Source organism: Podarcis gaigeae (genome assembly GCF_964106915.1).
Source record: "Podarcis gaigeae genome assembly, chromosome: 13".
In the NCBI taxonomy this organism is placed as follows: domain Eukaryota; kingdom Metazoa; phylum Chordata; class Lepidosauria; order Squamata; family Lacertidae; genus Podarcis; species Podarcis gaigeae.
The window spans coordinates 32535456-32550485 of record NC_139689.1 but is presented as its reverse complement, the minus strand read 5'-3'; the positions used below and the strand labels follow the sequence as shown (position 1 = coordinate 32550485).

At 44.7% G+C, this 15030-nt stretch overlaps 1 protein-coding gene across 15 annotated transcripts in view; it reads left to right on the top strand.

The window, feature by feature from the left end:
- MLLT6 (MLLT6, PHD finger containing) overlaps positions 1 to 15030 on the top strand; it is a 93713-nt gene that overhangs the window by 35691 nt on the left and 42992 nt on the right. For 10 of the 15 annotated variants that reach the window (XR_014557362.1, XR_014557363.1, XM_083708637.1 and 7 more), the window contains exon 7: positions 36 to 140. Coding sequence is in view for 13 of the 15 variants with exons in the window: in XM_083708637.1 (XP_083564763.1) it covers positions 36 to 140 (105 nt within the window). In the remaining 2 variants the exon portion in view is untranslated. Of the gene's footprint in view, positions 1 to 32; positions 141 to 15030 lie in introns of all 15 variants that reach the window. The other 5 variants (XM_083708639.1, XM_083708634.1, XM_083708640.1 and 2 more) reach the window with 1 other exon arrangement.

Here is a 15030-nt window from a genome sequence, read left to right as displayed (position 1 = left end):
ATCGCCTGCCCCAACTTCCCATTTGCCTCCAGAAGACATCGCGCCATTCCGGAGGTGGCTCTTTCATTGCGGGAAGAAGGAGCCGTTCGGTGTCACCTACTCAAGAGAAGCATGTTTCCCACCACGAGAAACCAAAGAAGGTAAGAAAAGAAGAAAATAAAATGTTAATCGCTGTGCAACCTGGGGTGGGAGTGAACAGCAAAAAGATATTAATATGTCTATAATATGTCTTTTAACCTTCAGCCTTTCTAATTACAAGCAGATCAGATCAAACACAAAGGCATATCCAGTGCCTGTGTATTCTACAATTCTTTGTTCTTGCGTTCCAAAATTATTAGCGGTCCCAGAATTCAGCATGTGGACAATTTAAAGTTCTTGCTGAAGTTACTTCCAGATGACAACAACAACACACTTTCCAAAAAACCACTAAACCCCCTCCCCAATAACACAAGTAATGTTCAATGGCAATTGCACACTATCCAGTTTCTTTGCAAAGAGGAAAGCAGTCCTTTGGAAGGACAGTTAGCTCTCTCCATCTCCACCGGCACTAGGCCTCCCTCTCTCTTGCTTCCCCTGTTTAAAAACACACAGCTGTATATTAACACTTGCACTCAAACAGTGAAGCAGCCTCCCTGGAACTCCAGGATCTGATTGCATAATGGTGACAGTTAAGAAGTAAGGGCCACACATCTATCCAGTCCCCATGTGTGGATCTGCAACACCTCAAAACCTGAGCTGGGAATGGAGCAAAAAGAGGAGGGTTGGGATTCTGCTTTAAGAAGGTCCGAGATGAGGAAAGAAGGAACCCTATAGATCAGATAAAAGACAAACATGCAAAAGCGGAGGCCTTCCCTGGTGCCCACAGGGTCCTCTCTCTCACGCCAGTCTCCATTCTGAAATTAGGCTGGTAAGAAGCTTCTCACAAATGTGCCCATGGGCCCCAAAAGGTCAGAGACCCCTTTATTAAAGATGAGGCTGAGGGGCTGGCTGAATTCTGCAGGCAAAAACAGCCCAACACCTACAAGGAATAAAGTAGCACTATATTCTCCACAGTCTAAGGCTTTTCAGACAAAGGACCCACCACTAGCCCACAGATGCGATTGGGGCCCCATTTCTTAATTATTGTTTTTAGCATATATTTGTGTGGTGGTTGTGGTTGTGCTTCTGTTGTGACCCACCTTAGGTTAAGCCGCAACCCAGTGAGTGGGCCCCAACCCAACCAGTTGAAGATTGCAGGTCTAAGGTTGTAGGGCAGGCATAGGTGAATTCTGGCCCTCCAGATGTTTGGGACTACAATTCCCATAATCCCTGACCACTGGTTCTGTTAGCTAGGGATGATGGGAATTGTAGTCCCAAACATCTGGAGGGCCAGAGTTTGCCTATGCCTGTTGTAAGGGTTTGGTGTAACACTACTAAAAGCACCCCAGAGAGTGTGAGAGAGAAATATATTGAGGGCAGGACAACATAAAAAGATGACGCAGCAAGCTGTTTTCAACATGGAGCTTCTCCCTTGGTGCTCCAGCATCACAAACTCGTATCCAGACATAGATTTACAGCAGGATAATAACTGTGTTGCTCTTTTGCAGCCAAAACAGCCCAGAATCTTTTCAGGTGCCACAAGACTCTTCCTTGTTTTTTCTGGACATAGATGAAATTAAGAAGATACCCTCCCTTCTCTAGCCTTCAGAACCCCCAGGGAAACTGTCAAGTTTTATTGGTTTTACCCAGGCTTCTCTAATCACTGTACAGAGATAGGGAGAAGCACTGTCAATTTCACCAGCACTTGTTAATCACTGCATGCCAGTGCTGATGTACACATGGTGAAAATGATAAGGCTCCCCCCCCCCCCCGCCACTGCTGCCTTAGTGCAAGACTGGAGAATCCTGATGAAATGGATGCCAGTGTCATGGGTCAGTTTGTCTACGGTGGTGAATAGTGGGGAGTGTTGTCAGTTTCACTCTTTCAGAACAAAATAGTGGTGGAGGGGAGAGGAGGGATTACACAAAGTCATCAACAGCACCAGCAAACATTCCTTTATTATCCCAGGTGAGGCAGTCGTGCAACTGTAAGATCGCCCCTAAAATTATTTTGCAGCAATTGTAGTGGAAGCCTTTCCAGCATATGGGGCACCATGGGAATGCCACAGTTTGGGATGAACAAATAAGCTTCCAATACCAGAGAAAATTGCTAGTATGAAAAACCCTATGTCACAGTTCTCTTCCTCCGCCTATTTGAAATCTGTAAAGGATTTAACTATTAGAAGACGGACAGTGAAATCCTGAACACACTTAACTGGGTGGGGAGTAAACTCCATAGAAGTCCAGTGGGACCTATTTCTCAGTAAACATTATTTGGACTTATTTCTGAATAAATATTCTTTGGCTTGCACCGTAAATGGCGGGTGAAAAGAAAAAAAGAGGGCATCCTGCAAAAATTGCCCTAACCTTATCTGAGAGGTCTATAATCAGGGTTTAATTTTCATCTCTAGATAAAGTTTTTCAGGCTTGTAAAGGGAATACTTAAGGCCTCTGCTCTTGTATCCTCTGCTGCAGAGAAACCATTTTCCAGCTTTTCTCCATACTTCAATCAGTTGTTGCCACTCCTGCTATACAGCAACACTGTGTAGAAAGAAACATACTGTACAATTCACCTATACTATTGTATAGTGCCCTACACATATCTTATCCTCTGTAGCAAATACAATGTAGTCAGATCATACAGCTAGAACAAACTTGAAACCTGTTTTCAGTGCCAGAAGAAAAACACAAGAACTTGTAATATTAGAGAAGAGCGTATGCAGAGTGCCTTAATAAAAGCATCTCTTCTCCCCACCCCCATCGCACCCCAACTCTCTAATCTAGGATTGAAGCGAAGGATTTCCAAGTAAGAGGATGCAGTTTATTAGCCCAACTTGAACCCTAGCATCTCACTTTGGAGAAATTAACACTTGCCTGGAATGGTAGCAGAATCTGTTTCAGTGCCATTTGCAACTGGATTTTTTTTTGGGGGGGGGGGAGCTCACCCTTGTCAAGTCATGTTTTATGTGACCAAAAGCTCAGAGTTCCACAAAGTTATTAGTTATGCAAAACTGAGAGGCACTGGTTTGTTTTTAGCCCTGCTGCCTTGATCAGTTGCAACTGTACTGGCTGTCAGTCAGTCACAGTCATTCCGTCCAATTTCCTATTATAGTGGTACCTCGGGTTACAAACACCTCGGGTTACAAACACTTCGGGTTACAGACTCCGCTAACCCAGAAGTAGTACCTCAGGTTAAGAACTTTACCTCAGGATGAGAACAGAAATCGTACGGTGGCGGTGCGGCAGCAGCAGGAGGCCCCATTAGCTAAAGTGGTACCTCAGTTTAAGAATGGTTTCAGGTTAAGAACGGACTTCCGGAACGAATTAAGTTTGTAACCAGAGGTATCACTGTATATGTACTAGGCCTTTAAGGCAGCTTAAAGGTAGGTTGGCTTCGATGCACTCCCAAAGGCAGCTGCTGCCAAGGAAAATGGTGGAAACAGGAAAAGAGAAAGAGAGGCAGGAGAGAGATCAGCACAAGGTAAATGATGGTAATGGAACAGAGTATGAGCCAAAAAGGCAGGGGGGAGAGGAAACCAGGATGATTGGCAGGTGATTTGGAAAGCAGCTGACACCAGGCAGGCTATGGAAGAGAAAGGTTCTATATTTGCACAGGCTCGGAAAACAAGAAGGGGGAGGGAGAAGCAAGATCATTTATTTCTGTTAATCTATATAGTACTAGCAATCATGCTCCAATAAACAGATGATCAAGGAAACTGTTGGCAAGGTGCAGTAAAGGTGCCTATCCTGGGATCTATAATGAAGCTAGGCAAACCGCAGGCCTACAGAATAAAATAAAAGAAATTGGGGAAGTAGCCAACCACATATCCTTCCCTACGTCCCCCACAAAGGCCTGGAAAATCCTTTTTCCTAGAGGATAAATTATAGCCACAAATTATGTGTACTCTCCCAGGAGCCAAAGCTAGTGTGCATGAAACCGAGAAACAGACTTGGTTAGAGAGGGACAGCTTCCCCAGTCCAGCTGAAGCAGCTGCAGATTGTTGGAGGAGGGAAGAGGAGAGCTTAACCATGAACAGGTCATCAGCATCTTGCCTTCAAGCAAGTCTAATCACTGCTAATTGAACAAATATTGATAATAACTTTGCCTGCCTTCCATTATCCTAGGCTTCATCCACACAGGAGTTTGATAAAGATTCCGAGCTGAATTTTTCCCCAAGGCATTGTTCACATGGCATTCTCTGTATCCAGTGGGCAGCCTGCAGTTTTTCAACAGTAAACTGGTTTTTTTCCCAATCCAGGGAAAATCTGGAAAAGGGAAGTAAATCCAACTGTGGACACACTGGAGCACATTGTGCGGGCAGGTTCTGGTGCCATCTACCACCATACCTATCTAAAAGCAGCAGGGTTGGAGAGGATTTTCAGTGGGAAAATAGGAGGAGAAAGAGTTTGTGCTGTTTTTTCTGCCTCAAACTCAGTCCTGCTGGTTGCCTTGCATAACAAAAGGTGCCCCCCACCCCAATAATCACCAATCTGCATGTAGGGCATAGCTTCTCCTTGTCACTTCAGCTGTCACACAACTTGAAAATTCCACCATCTCCACCCCTGCTTTTGTTTAGAATTATAGAATTGCAGAGTTTGAGAACCTTACGCAAATTAGCCTGCTGGTTGCTTATGCAGACTCATGCTTAAAGACAAGCCTTTGCCATCCCAGGGCGCTTCAGATGTTTTGGACTATGATTTCCATCAACTCCAGCCAGTGGGCTACAACTTCTAAGTGTTGGGAGTTGAAGTCCGAAACATCTGGAGGGTGCCAGGTTGGGGAAAGGTTGTTGTGGGGAAAGTTTTGGCCCTCCAGGTGTTGTTGGACTCTACACCCATCAGCCCTAGCCAGCATGGTCAGTGCCAGGGGATGATGGGAGTTGCAGTCCAGGAACATCAGGGCATGGGCTCAAAGGTTTCCCTTCCTTGCTGTAGAGATGGGTGTTTATATAGTTGGAATGGGTTAACTGGTGGCCCTGTAAATGATTCTGGTCTACATCCCTTATCATCCCTGACTCATCAGCCATGCTGAGAGGGGCTGGTGGAAGTTGGGAGTCAGGTAACACTCTGGAGGGCTGTAGGTTCCTCATGCTCACAAGAACATAGAAATCACCTTCCTGGGATCAGATCCTGGTCCGTCTAGTCCTGTACTCTCTTTCCAACAGCCAAACGTTTCTAGGAAGCATGTAAGTGAAGCCTGTTGCTTTGTGTCCAATATAATTAACTGACATACATGGCTGGGAAAAGGGAAGGAGAGTGTGTAGATTTATTTCTGTCTGCCAGAGAAGGGGAGATTAGGACCGGTCATTGGGGGGAGAATTCCCCCCAACTTCCATCCTGGATGATGCAAGGTTGCAGGACTTCAGATATGGCGATGGGCTCTCTGTTCCTCCCAAGTTAGGATAAAGGTAAAGCGACGCCTGACCGTTAGGTCCAGTCGCGGATGACTCTGGGGTTGTGGTGCTCATCTCTCTTTATTGGCCGAGGGAGCCGGCGTACAGCTTCCGGGTCATGTGGCCAGCATGACTAAGCCGCTTCTGGCGAACCAGAGCAGCACACAGAAACGCCATTTACCTTCCTGCCTGAGCGGTACCTATTTATCTACTTGCATTTTGACCTGCTTTTGAACTGCTAGGTTGGCAGGAGCAGGGAGCTCACCCCGTCACGGGGATTTGAACCGCCCGCCTTCTGATCGGTAAGCCCTAGGCTCTGTGGTTTAGGATAGTTCAGCTAATTAGCAGGTCTCCACAACCTTGTTTCAAAGTCGTGTAGTTTCAAATTTGTTGGTATCTTCGTCACAAAGGCTTTTCCTGCAAGTATTTGTTTTTGCTGTTTCCAGTGAATGTGTGGAAAGAACAAGCCCATTTTGAAACATAGAATTCTGCCCTGAATTTATATGCCCAATTTTATTCTGTATCTCAACATTCATGGGAGCTGTTACAGTACAAACACACAAATGAACGGAAAATGCTAAAATTGGGGGAAACTAAATCAATATCTCACTTGGCTGAGCAAATCATGTACGTATTTAAAATTTGCCTCTCCAATGCCTTTGTGCCATTTGGCAGTACCTGGCAATGTTATAATTAGCTGGACCAGCTTCTATCAGTGTGAAAATATGGGAGCTTTCAAGTGAGTGCTTTAATCTGGAAAAGCTGTAAGAACAAAGAGTTTTGTCTGTAACCTGAAAAAGCCAACAGAAATAGGCCCATTTTTTGGAAAAGGTTGGTAAAAGAAGTTCTGTTTCTCTCTTTGCTTCAGTTTTTCTCCTATATCAGTCCTGCAGCATCAGACTAAACTAAAATAGTTAAAAGTTAAAAGTTTCAGTAATGTGGTTTTCCTCCTTGTATGCTGAGCACACACCCCAGGAAGATATTTTTATACCCCACCCTAGTTTGACAGAGCTGGTAAACCTCAGTTAAACCAGAATGTGAGCAGTACAACAGTAGCTGAGGACTCAAGCAATTGCACACACACATATATACACTTCATACACACACACACACACACACACACTTCACATAGAACATTATGTCAGGGAAAAGAGATCGAGCCTGACCTTTTCCCTACTTTGGTCTTTCCAAATGAGAGTATGTGCAGGAAGCTTTTGTGGGTTTCTTTGCATGGAGGAGCATTTAATGACCATATGAGCAATCTGAAATATTACTGCCAAACACACATTCCCTACCTAAGCAAAAACTAAGCGAAGATCACACCCTTGCATTCTTTAACTCCCCCCCCCAACCTTTTCACCTGAAGCATTATAATGCCAGAAGTGTTATTAAGATGTGCTTGCGGATAAACCCTGTGAAAGAGATTAGCCTGAGGCAAAATGCATCCATTCCAAATACAGTATTTCTAAAGTGCCCTTCATCGAAAAACGATCCCAAGGCTGAGTGCAACCAGAATAAAATACTGAACTTTATAGCCTTAAATACAGCAAAACCCAAGCTACCAAAATATCAGTAAGGATAAAAACACAGTGAATATCAGCAACATTCGGTACTTTGAACTGAAGTGCATTCTTGCTGCCAGTTGCTTAATTTGCAAAGGAAGTGCCCTCCAAATTGGAAGCCAAGTTGTGTTCCTTCAATGCTACCTTGTTCTTTACATGGTTAGAGACCCGCTTCTTCAGAATTACTCCACGTTTCAGGGCAGAGCTCGCCTCTTTGTCTGGCCCGGAAACCTTCCACTCTGTTTCCAGAAGCATGGGAGGTGGGTGAACGTATTAATTGTGCTAAGGGAAAGACACTTCCCACCTGCTCAGGAGCAGTATCTGGTCTAGCCTATTTTGTATGTCTAAAGGGGGGAAAGTTTCCTTAAAAGTGCGGCGCAAGTTTTCTGTCCTTGGTCTGCAAACCGATTCTAAACACAGGCAGCATGTGTGAGTGAAGGAGGGGAGGGATATATATTGCACATGCCCAGAGACACTATCATTCGTCTCATTCCTGCGGGCATTCCAGGGCAACGTTCTAACGCCGAATCCCGGCTGAAACCATGCACATGCTCAGAGGTGCTCTCGTCTCTTATGATTCGCTCACATTCCGAGGCTGAGGCTCGGTAAGAAGAGAAGGCAGAGCTTTACCCTTGATCCGTGTGCTTCATTTCTCAGAATAAGGAACGTCTCCTGCCAGGCGGGGCAGACAAGACTTTATCGCTCCCCCCCCCCCCCCCGTTTTGCTCTCACTGCAGTGCCCAGGCCGGGGGTGGGCGGTGAGGGGTGAAATCTAGGGAGGATCTTGTGGGCAAGGCCCTTTCTGGCATCTGAAGGGATCCTATTTCACTCGCCCTGACGTTGGAGATCTACAAGTTAGTATGTGCAACGTGGGCACCGCCTTCCCTTGCTTGCAAGGCGAGAGTTTCCCCCCTCCCCATTCCTTTCCTCCTCCTTCTCCTCCCTTTCTTTTCTTTTTTTTTCACCCCCCCCCCTTTCCACTCTTCCCCGCTCCTCCTCATTAACTATCGGGCTTTTCCTGTGCCTGCCGAAATGCCACCCCCGCCCCCCACCTCCAGCTGCTCGAAACTCCCAACGCAGGCTTGGAAAGAGAGACTTTCTTCCTGTTGGTGAACTTTGGGCAATGAAATGAACTTGGCAACCCCAAGGCGATTGACAAACCCAGGCATTCCCAGAGGAAAGGAGTCTGGAGAGTCGGGAAGGTAGGGGTGGCCTTTTATTTCCAGGGGATCTATCATAAGGTCAGCGCCCCCCCCTCCAGTCTGACTTTAATCCCCTCGCCAGTGACAGTGGGGTTTCTAACACTCTGGACGGCCAAACAGACATTAGCAAAAGTGGGCAGGCATTTAAAAGTTGTGTGTCAGTCTGCGTGTGGCGGGGCTGGGGGCTGGGGAAGAGGGAGATCTGAGGAAAAGAGGGGTGGGTATTAAGAGTCAGAGGGGAGAAGCTGTGGGGGAATCAGTTGGCATAAGAGAATGACTGAGTGCATTTTGAGTTAAGAGTCAAGACACGGCCATTGACATCCCAGGGTCAGTGTGCAGGACTGCTTTTGTGTGCCAACAAGGAAGATAATGAACCTCAGGGTTTCTCAACTGGCTTCTATTATTTACTATTATTATTAAATGCTCGTTTTGCATGCTCTTTGGGTATTTTGTACAGAATTGCAAAATTGCCACAGAGGTAGTATGTGGGACGGGAAGAGAAGTGTGGGGCAAGCGACGGGAAATGCAGATTTATGCACAGTTTTGCAAAAGAAGCTTTTAAAAAAACAACAACCCATATCCCCACTACGATGTCACATCAGCCTGAAAGATCTATATTTACACACAACAGTTATTGTGTTCTTCAAAAACATCCACCACCATTTTTTTTAGTCTGTGAAAGGTCAACCCTCCAGGTGTTACATTTCTTCTTATGGCAACCAATATGCGGTAAAGTGAATCTTCTGAACTGGATCTGTTCAGATGACTCAAAACCCAGAATGCTGTGTCGTCTTTTGGGGGGGGGTGGATATCTTAAGATTTTTTTAAAAGGCAAACAAAGTAAAAGCTAAAGTGAAAACAGACTTTTTTTTTAAAAAAGGCACAATTTATAAAACTGGAAATCAACACACAAATTGCAAATAAGCCAAGTAAGCCTTAACTTACTTATTTATATTACTATTGCAAAATTGATTTAAGGCTGCAAAACTGTACACACTTTAATGGAAGCTCTATTGAACTTGGTGAGACTTTTTTCCTGAGCTAACATGCATAATAGCATTGGGCTGCATATATGTCAGATGGAAATACTCGAAACCAGATTTGTTAATCTCTCTTACAAACTTTTAATCTAAAGTTTGCTCGTTTTAATTTTTTCACAGATTGATTTTTTAAAAAGTAATATTTTTCTCTGTTCTTTTATGCAAAATTTCTTGGTTTGAGGAGTTGATCTGGTGTTTCTTTGTTCACATGAAGCTGCTATTCCTGTACCTGCTTATAGAAAAGGAACTGACAATGGAATCCCGTGTATGTCTTTTAAGAAGCAAATCCTGCTGAATTCAGTTAGACTTATTCCTAGGTAAATGTAGATAAGATTGTACCCCAAAGCTTCCATTTTAAGGAAATCACTAAATTTTAAGGAAATTTCTGTGTCCAAAAGAGTACAGTACTGTGACTTACATAAAGTGAATGTGTATGTAAAGGTAAAGGACCCCTGACAGTTAAGTCCAGTGGCGAACGACTCTGGGGTTGCGGCGCTCATCTCGCTTTACTGGCCAAGGGAGCCAATGTTTGTCCGCAGACAGTTTTTCCGGGTCATGTGGCCAGCATGACTAAGCCGCTTCTGGCGAACCAGAGCAGCGCATGGAAACTCCGTTTACCTTCCTGCCAGATTTACCTATTTATCTACCTGCACTTTGACGTGCTTTTGAACTGCTAGGTTGGCAAGAGCTGGGACTGAGCAACAGGAGCTCACCCCGAACTGCCGACCTTCCCATCGGCAGGCCCTAGACTCAGTGGTTTAGACCACAACGCCACCCGCGTCCCATGTGTATTTAGTTACCTATTATTTAACACTTTTATATACCACTTTCTGATTGGACTTTAAATAATAAGTAAAGCAATGCATTCAATCTAAGGCATACTAGTGACGTGGGGGCTGCATATAAACAAGAGGCGCACACCAGGGTCAAATGAATTTGGAATCGGGTGAAGAGGCCAGGGCAGACTAGCCCCCCGCTTTTTTACCTAACAGATCTCAAGCTCAAAGTAAATTAATTCAATAAATATAGAGCAGGCAGGTAGAAAGCCAGCTGAGGTATGTGGGATATGCAGAGTATTGTACTGAATCTTACTGGGTAGAAGTCATGAATGCTTTCTCCATGCAATATGCTCTTGGTCCTTGGGGAAAACATTTGTTCCTCAAGGGTAAGGTAGATGAAATGTAGAAGTTGAGAGAGGCAGTGGGTTGGTGTATGAAGCCTTTGGGAACATGGCAGTGGTAGCCAGGGAATAGATGTTGGATAATTCCCTCAGATATGGAAAAGGGAGCAAAAATTTGCCACAGTGTGCATGTTCGTCGGAGGTCAGGAACAGAAATAACACAAGTGAATATGAGTGGTATTCACTATGGTTGTATTTTAGGTCTGTAAATGTTATATAAGTAATCAACATTATTTTCTGCATAGTTTTTAACTTTTCCGTTCCATTTAAATTGATTACAGCCATATCAAATAATGAGACAAATCACATAGGTTTCCGTGGAAACTGAATTGTAGCAGAATGGAAACACTGCTGTTTGCGATGAACACAAAATAGGAGTGAGGCTCTCTGGGAAGGAAGGAATCACTCTGAGGAAGAGGCATTTGATCCCCTAGAAGGGACCAATTTCCTAGGGGATAATGGTGAAAAAGGTGAAATCTGTGTTGGAGATCATTGTGAAAGGGACTGAAAACAAAACTGCTAATATCAGAATGCCATTATACAAATCTATGGTGTGACTGCACTTCAAATATTGTATTCAGTTCTGATTGCTTCACCTCCAGAAGGATATTGTAGACCTGGAAAAGGTTCAGAAAGTGGCAACCTAAATCATCATAGGACTGGAACAACTCCCTTATGAGAAATGGCCACAACATCTGGGACTTTTTAGTTAAGAAAAAAGGCAAGTAAGTGAGGATATAATAGAGGTGTATAAAAGTATGTAAGGTGTGGAGATAGTAGAGAGGGAGAAGTTTTTCTCCATCTCTCATAATACTAGAACCTGGGGTCTACCAAAGCTAAATGAGGGAAGATTCAGAATGGACAAAAGGAAGTACAGTCATACCTTGGTTTTCAAACAGCTTAGTTCTTGAATGTTTTGGCTCCCAAACGTCACAAACCTGGAAGTGAATGTTCTGGTTTGCGAACTATTTTTGGAAGCCGAACGTCTGACGTGGTTTGCGCGGCTTCTAATTGCTGCAGGAGCTCCCTACAGCCAATCAGAAGCCGCGCTTTGGTTTCCGAACTCCGGGACTTCCGGAGGCGGCGTGAATGGCAATGGCTGCCCTCTTCTAACCGGGAGAGGGAAGCTCCGCTGAGAAAGGGTCGTCCGCTGCGGCGAAGCGGAGACCCATTTTGGAAAACCATAGGCGGCAGAAGCCTGTGGTCTCGGGACCCGGCGGGCGCCAGGAGCGGCCCCCAAAACGTTGAAGGAACACCGTAAGGGGCTCCGGATCGCGGAGGGGGTAGCGGCGCTGTGGGTCGTTTCGCAGTCAACGGAGCGAAGCCGCGCTGCTGTTGCCGGTGAGCGCTGACCTCTCTTCCTGAAACTTCTGATTCGGAAAACAACAATCCGTGAGTAAATAAGGACTTTACAAATTTTTGAGACCCAAAAACATTGGTTTCCGAACATTTTGGAAGTTGAACGGACTTCAGGAACATATTCTGTTTGTCTTCCAAGGTACAACTGTACCACTTTACATAGTGCATAGTTAAACTATGGCATTTGCTACCATATAAATATGGTAATGGTACCATATAAATATGGCCATGTAAATATGGCCACCAACTTGAATGATGTAGACCAGTGGTTCCCAATTAGGAGTCCTGGGACCCCAGGGATCCACAGAACGCACCCAGGGAGTCCACCGCCTCCCCCGCTTGCCTCCCTGCTCCCAACTATTTTTTGTTTTGTTTTGTTACTTGTTTGCATGGCAATATCACAGATTTTAGCTCTGTGTGATTTTTCAATATATTGGCCCAAATCAGTTTTGAAATCACACTGCGACAATGATTTTGACCTGGCAATATTCAGCAATATATTGCTCCTTGTGCGAGGGAGAGCAGGGCAGCAGATTTCAAGGCACTGCCGATATCCCGTGATGATCTCGGCTGATAACGTGGCTGCTCTGAGCTGCCTTACCATGACACTACCTTCCCCTGGTGCTGAGGTGGAGCAGCTTTTCTCAGTAGGAAAGCAGCAGCAGCAGCCACAGCAGGCAGGGCGTCTTCACTGGCTGCCACTGCTGGCTGCCTCTGCTGGCTGCCCTCTTGACTGCGGCTTGATGCACCCCAATCCCCTCCCACTCAAACCATGCAGCGGAGGTGACTCTGCTTCCTCTCCTTCCCCCACCCATCTGATCTCTACAGCTGCTCCTTCCCTTGTCTCCACGCCTGATCTGCAGGCACCTGACCCACACGATCTCCTTGACTGCTACTTCCCTCATCCCCACGCCTGATCTGCAATTTCAGACATTGTGATATATCAGAATATTGTGGTGCTTAGCTGCTGATATATCACGATGTTGAAAACCAGATAACACTCAGACCTAGTCTGTTTTTTTAGTACAGTATACCTAAAATCCTTTGCTTGTTAGGAGCTACCCCACATTTTGTTCAAAAATGAATAAATAAATGCAGAGGTAACTACCATAGAGTTTTCAAAACTTTCAAAAGTAGGGGGTCCGTGGCTTGGGTTTTGAAAAATAAGGGATCCTGGGTATTTAGCTAATTGGGAACCACTGGCGTAGACAAGTTCATAAAGGATAATGGCTACCTGCGCTATTAGAGGCAGTATGTCTCTGAATACTGGTTTCCCAAATGCATCTAGTTGGCCGCTGCAAGAACAAGATGCTCGACTACATGGGCATTTGGTATTATCCCACAGGGCTCCTCTTATGAGACCAGTGCTTTGAATTATACCTGGAAACAAATTGGAATTCAGTGAGGATGTTTTCAGCCCTGGAGAAATGTGATCCAACTGGTGATTCATTGATTTGCATAATTTATTCTGCTTACCATGAGCGCAAAGAGGGGAAAGAGCTGTCTGACCATTGGAATGCTTCTCAGGCCTCTGCCTGGCTTTTGGTCACAGAGATTTTGCCAGGCGTTAGCCACACACTTTGTCAAGGCTGTCCCTGCAGCCACAAGCAGGGCTGAGTGTACTCCACTCTGAAGGGGGGTGGGGACCTGCTGTCAGGAAATGTAAATTCTGTGCCAAGAAAAGTTGACTTTTGCAACATGTATAAATCATGCAAATGGAGGACATTTTCATGGTTTGCTTTTGCTATAAACAGGAGGGGTGAGGTCATTGATGCACCAGTCTTCACTCTTGCAAATCTTTTTCAGCTATCTCTGGTTGCAAATATTTCCTCAGCCATTGCCCACATATTTCCGTGTATATCTTAAAATCCATAAAGACCTAGACAGCTGCATTTTAAAAATGAAACTTGAGATTCTCAGGAAACTGAATTTCTATACCCACTACGCAACCTGCATTTCTCTTCTGTGATCTTCCAGAATTGCAGCATACAAAAAGTCCTGATCAAGCGCTAGAAGTTTGCTTTACAAAAGAAAAGGTGTTCTTCACAACACATGTGGGTTTTGCTTGTAGCACAGGTGGGCAAACCATGGCCCCAACCTCATTTTATGCAGCCCCCAATGCCTCTTGTAGCTGTCCCATTCCTCTTTAACTGCGCAGGCCTACATTTCCCAGTATGGGTTTGAATCATCCCCGCAAAACAGTGACACTCTGAAGGCAACCTAAATTTAGCCACAATCGCTTTACGTCCTTCTAGCATAGATTGCAATTAGGAAACACACCTAATTCCTGTGCAAAGCTTGATTGCTTATTTAGCCAATATCGAATTTTATACCTCATTTTTTAAAGAAAATACTGTAGTCAAGGTGGGTTATAATCAGTTTAATACAGTGTTGGAGTTCAAACACAGCATGCTAGTTTATCAAGGCAAAGAACAGCAGAAGCGCCACAGGTTTATGACACAGGTGCTAACACCTGCAGAGACAATGTGGGTTGGGTAACAGATGCTTTGTAAGACTACTTAGCAGGGTAAGAAGAAAAGCAGGACGTACACAGCAAGCAGACTAATACCCAGTCTTCTGATGTGGGATTAGATGCCATCCTACCTCTTTTCTGGCAGACATGCCTAACTATCCCACTTCCTTCCATTCTTTTCCAACTCCTTTTTCTCTCCCAGTTCAGCCACTGAAGCAATTTACTCACCTAGCTCAGTAATATCTGAGTGGCAGCATCTGTCCAGGGCTTCAGGTATAGGACTTTCGCATCATCTCCTTCTACCTGATCTTTTTTTAACTGGAGAGGCCAGGGCGTGAACGTACATGCAAAGGATGTGCTGTATCACTCGGCTACATTTTCTTTCTCCCAATCTACATAAAAGTTGTGAACGAATCAGGTCTGTTATAGGAACCTGGACCTTTGACATGCAATAGCTGCCCTTTAGCCATGGCTATCCCCGTTAAGCCACAAGAGAGATAATAATAATAATAATAATAATAATAATAATAATAATAATAATAATAATAATAATTTATTTATACACTGCCCATCTGGCTGGGTTTCAACTCTGGGTGGCTTCCAACAATATTATTAAAATACAATAGTCCATCAAACATTAAAAGCTTCCCTAAACAGGGCTGCCTTCAGATGTCTTCTAAAAGATGTGGCTGGAACTAAATATCACACAAATTAAGCGGGGGAAACCCACAACCTCTTCCTGAA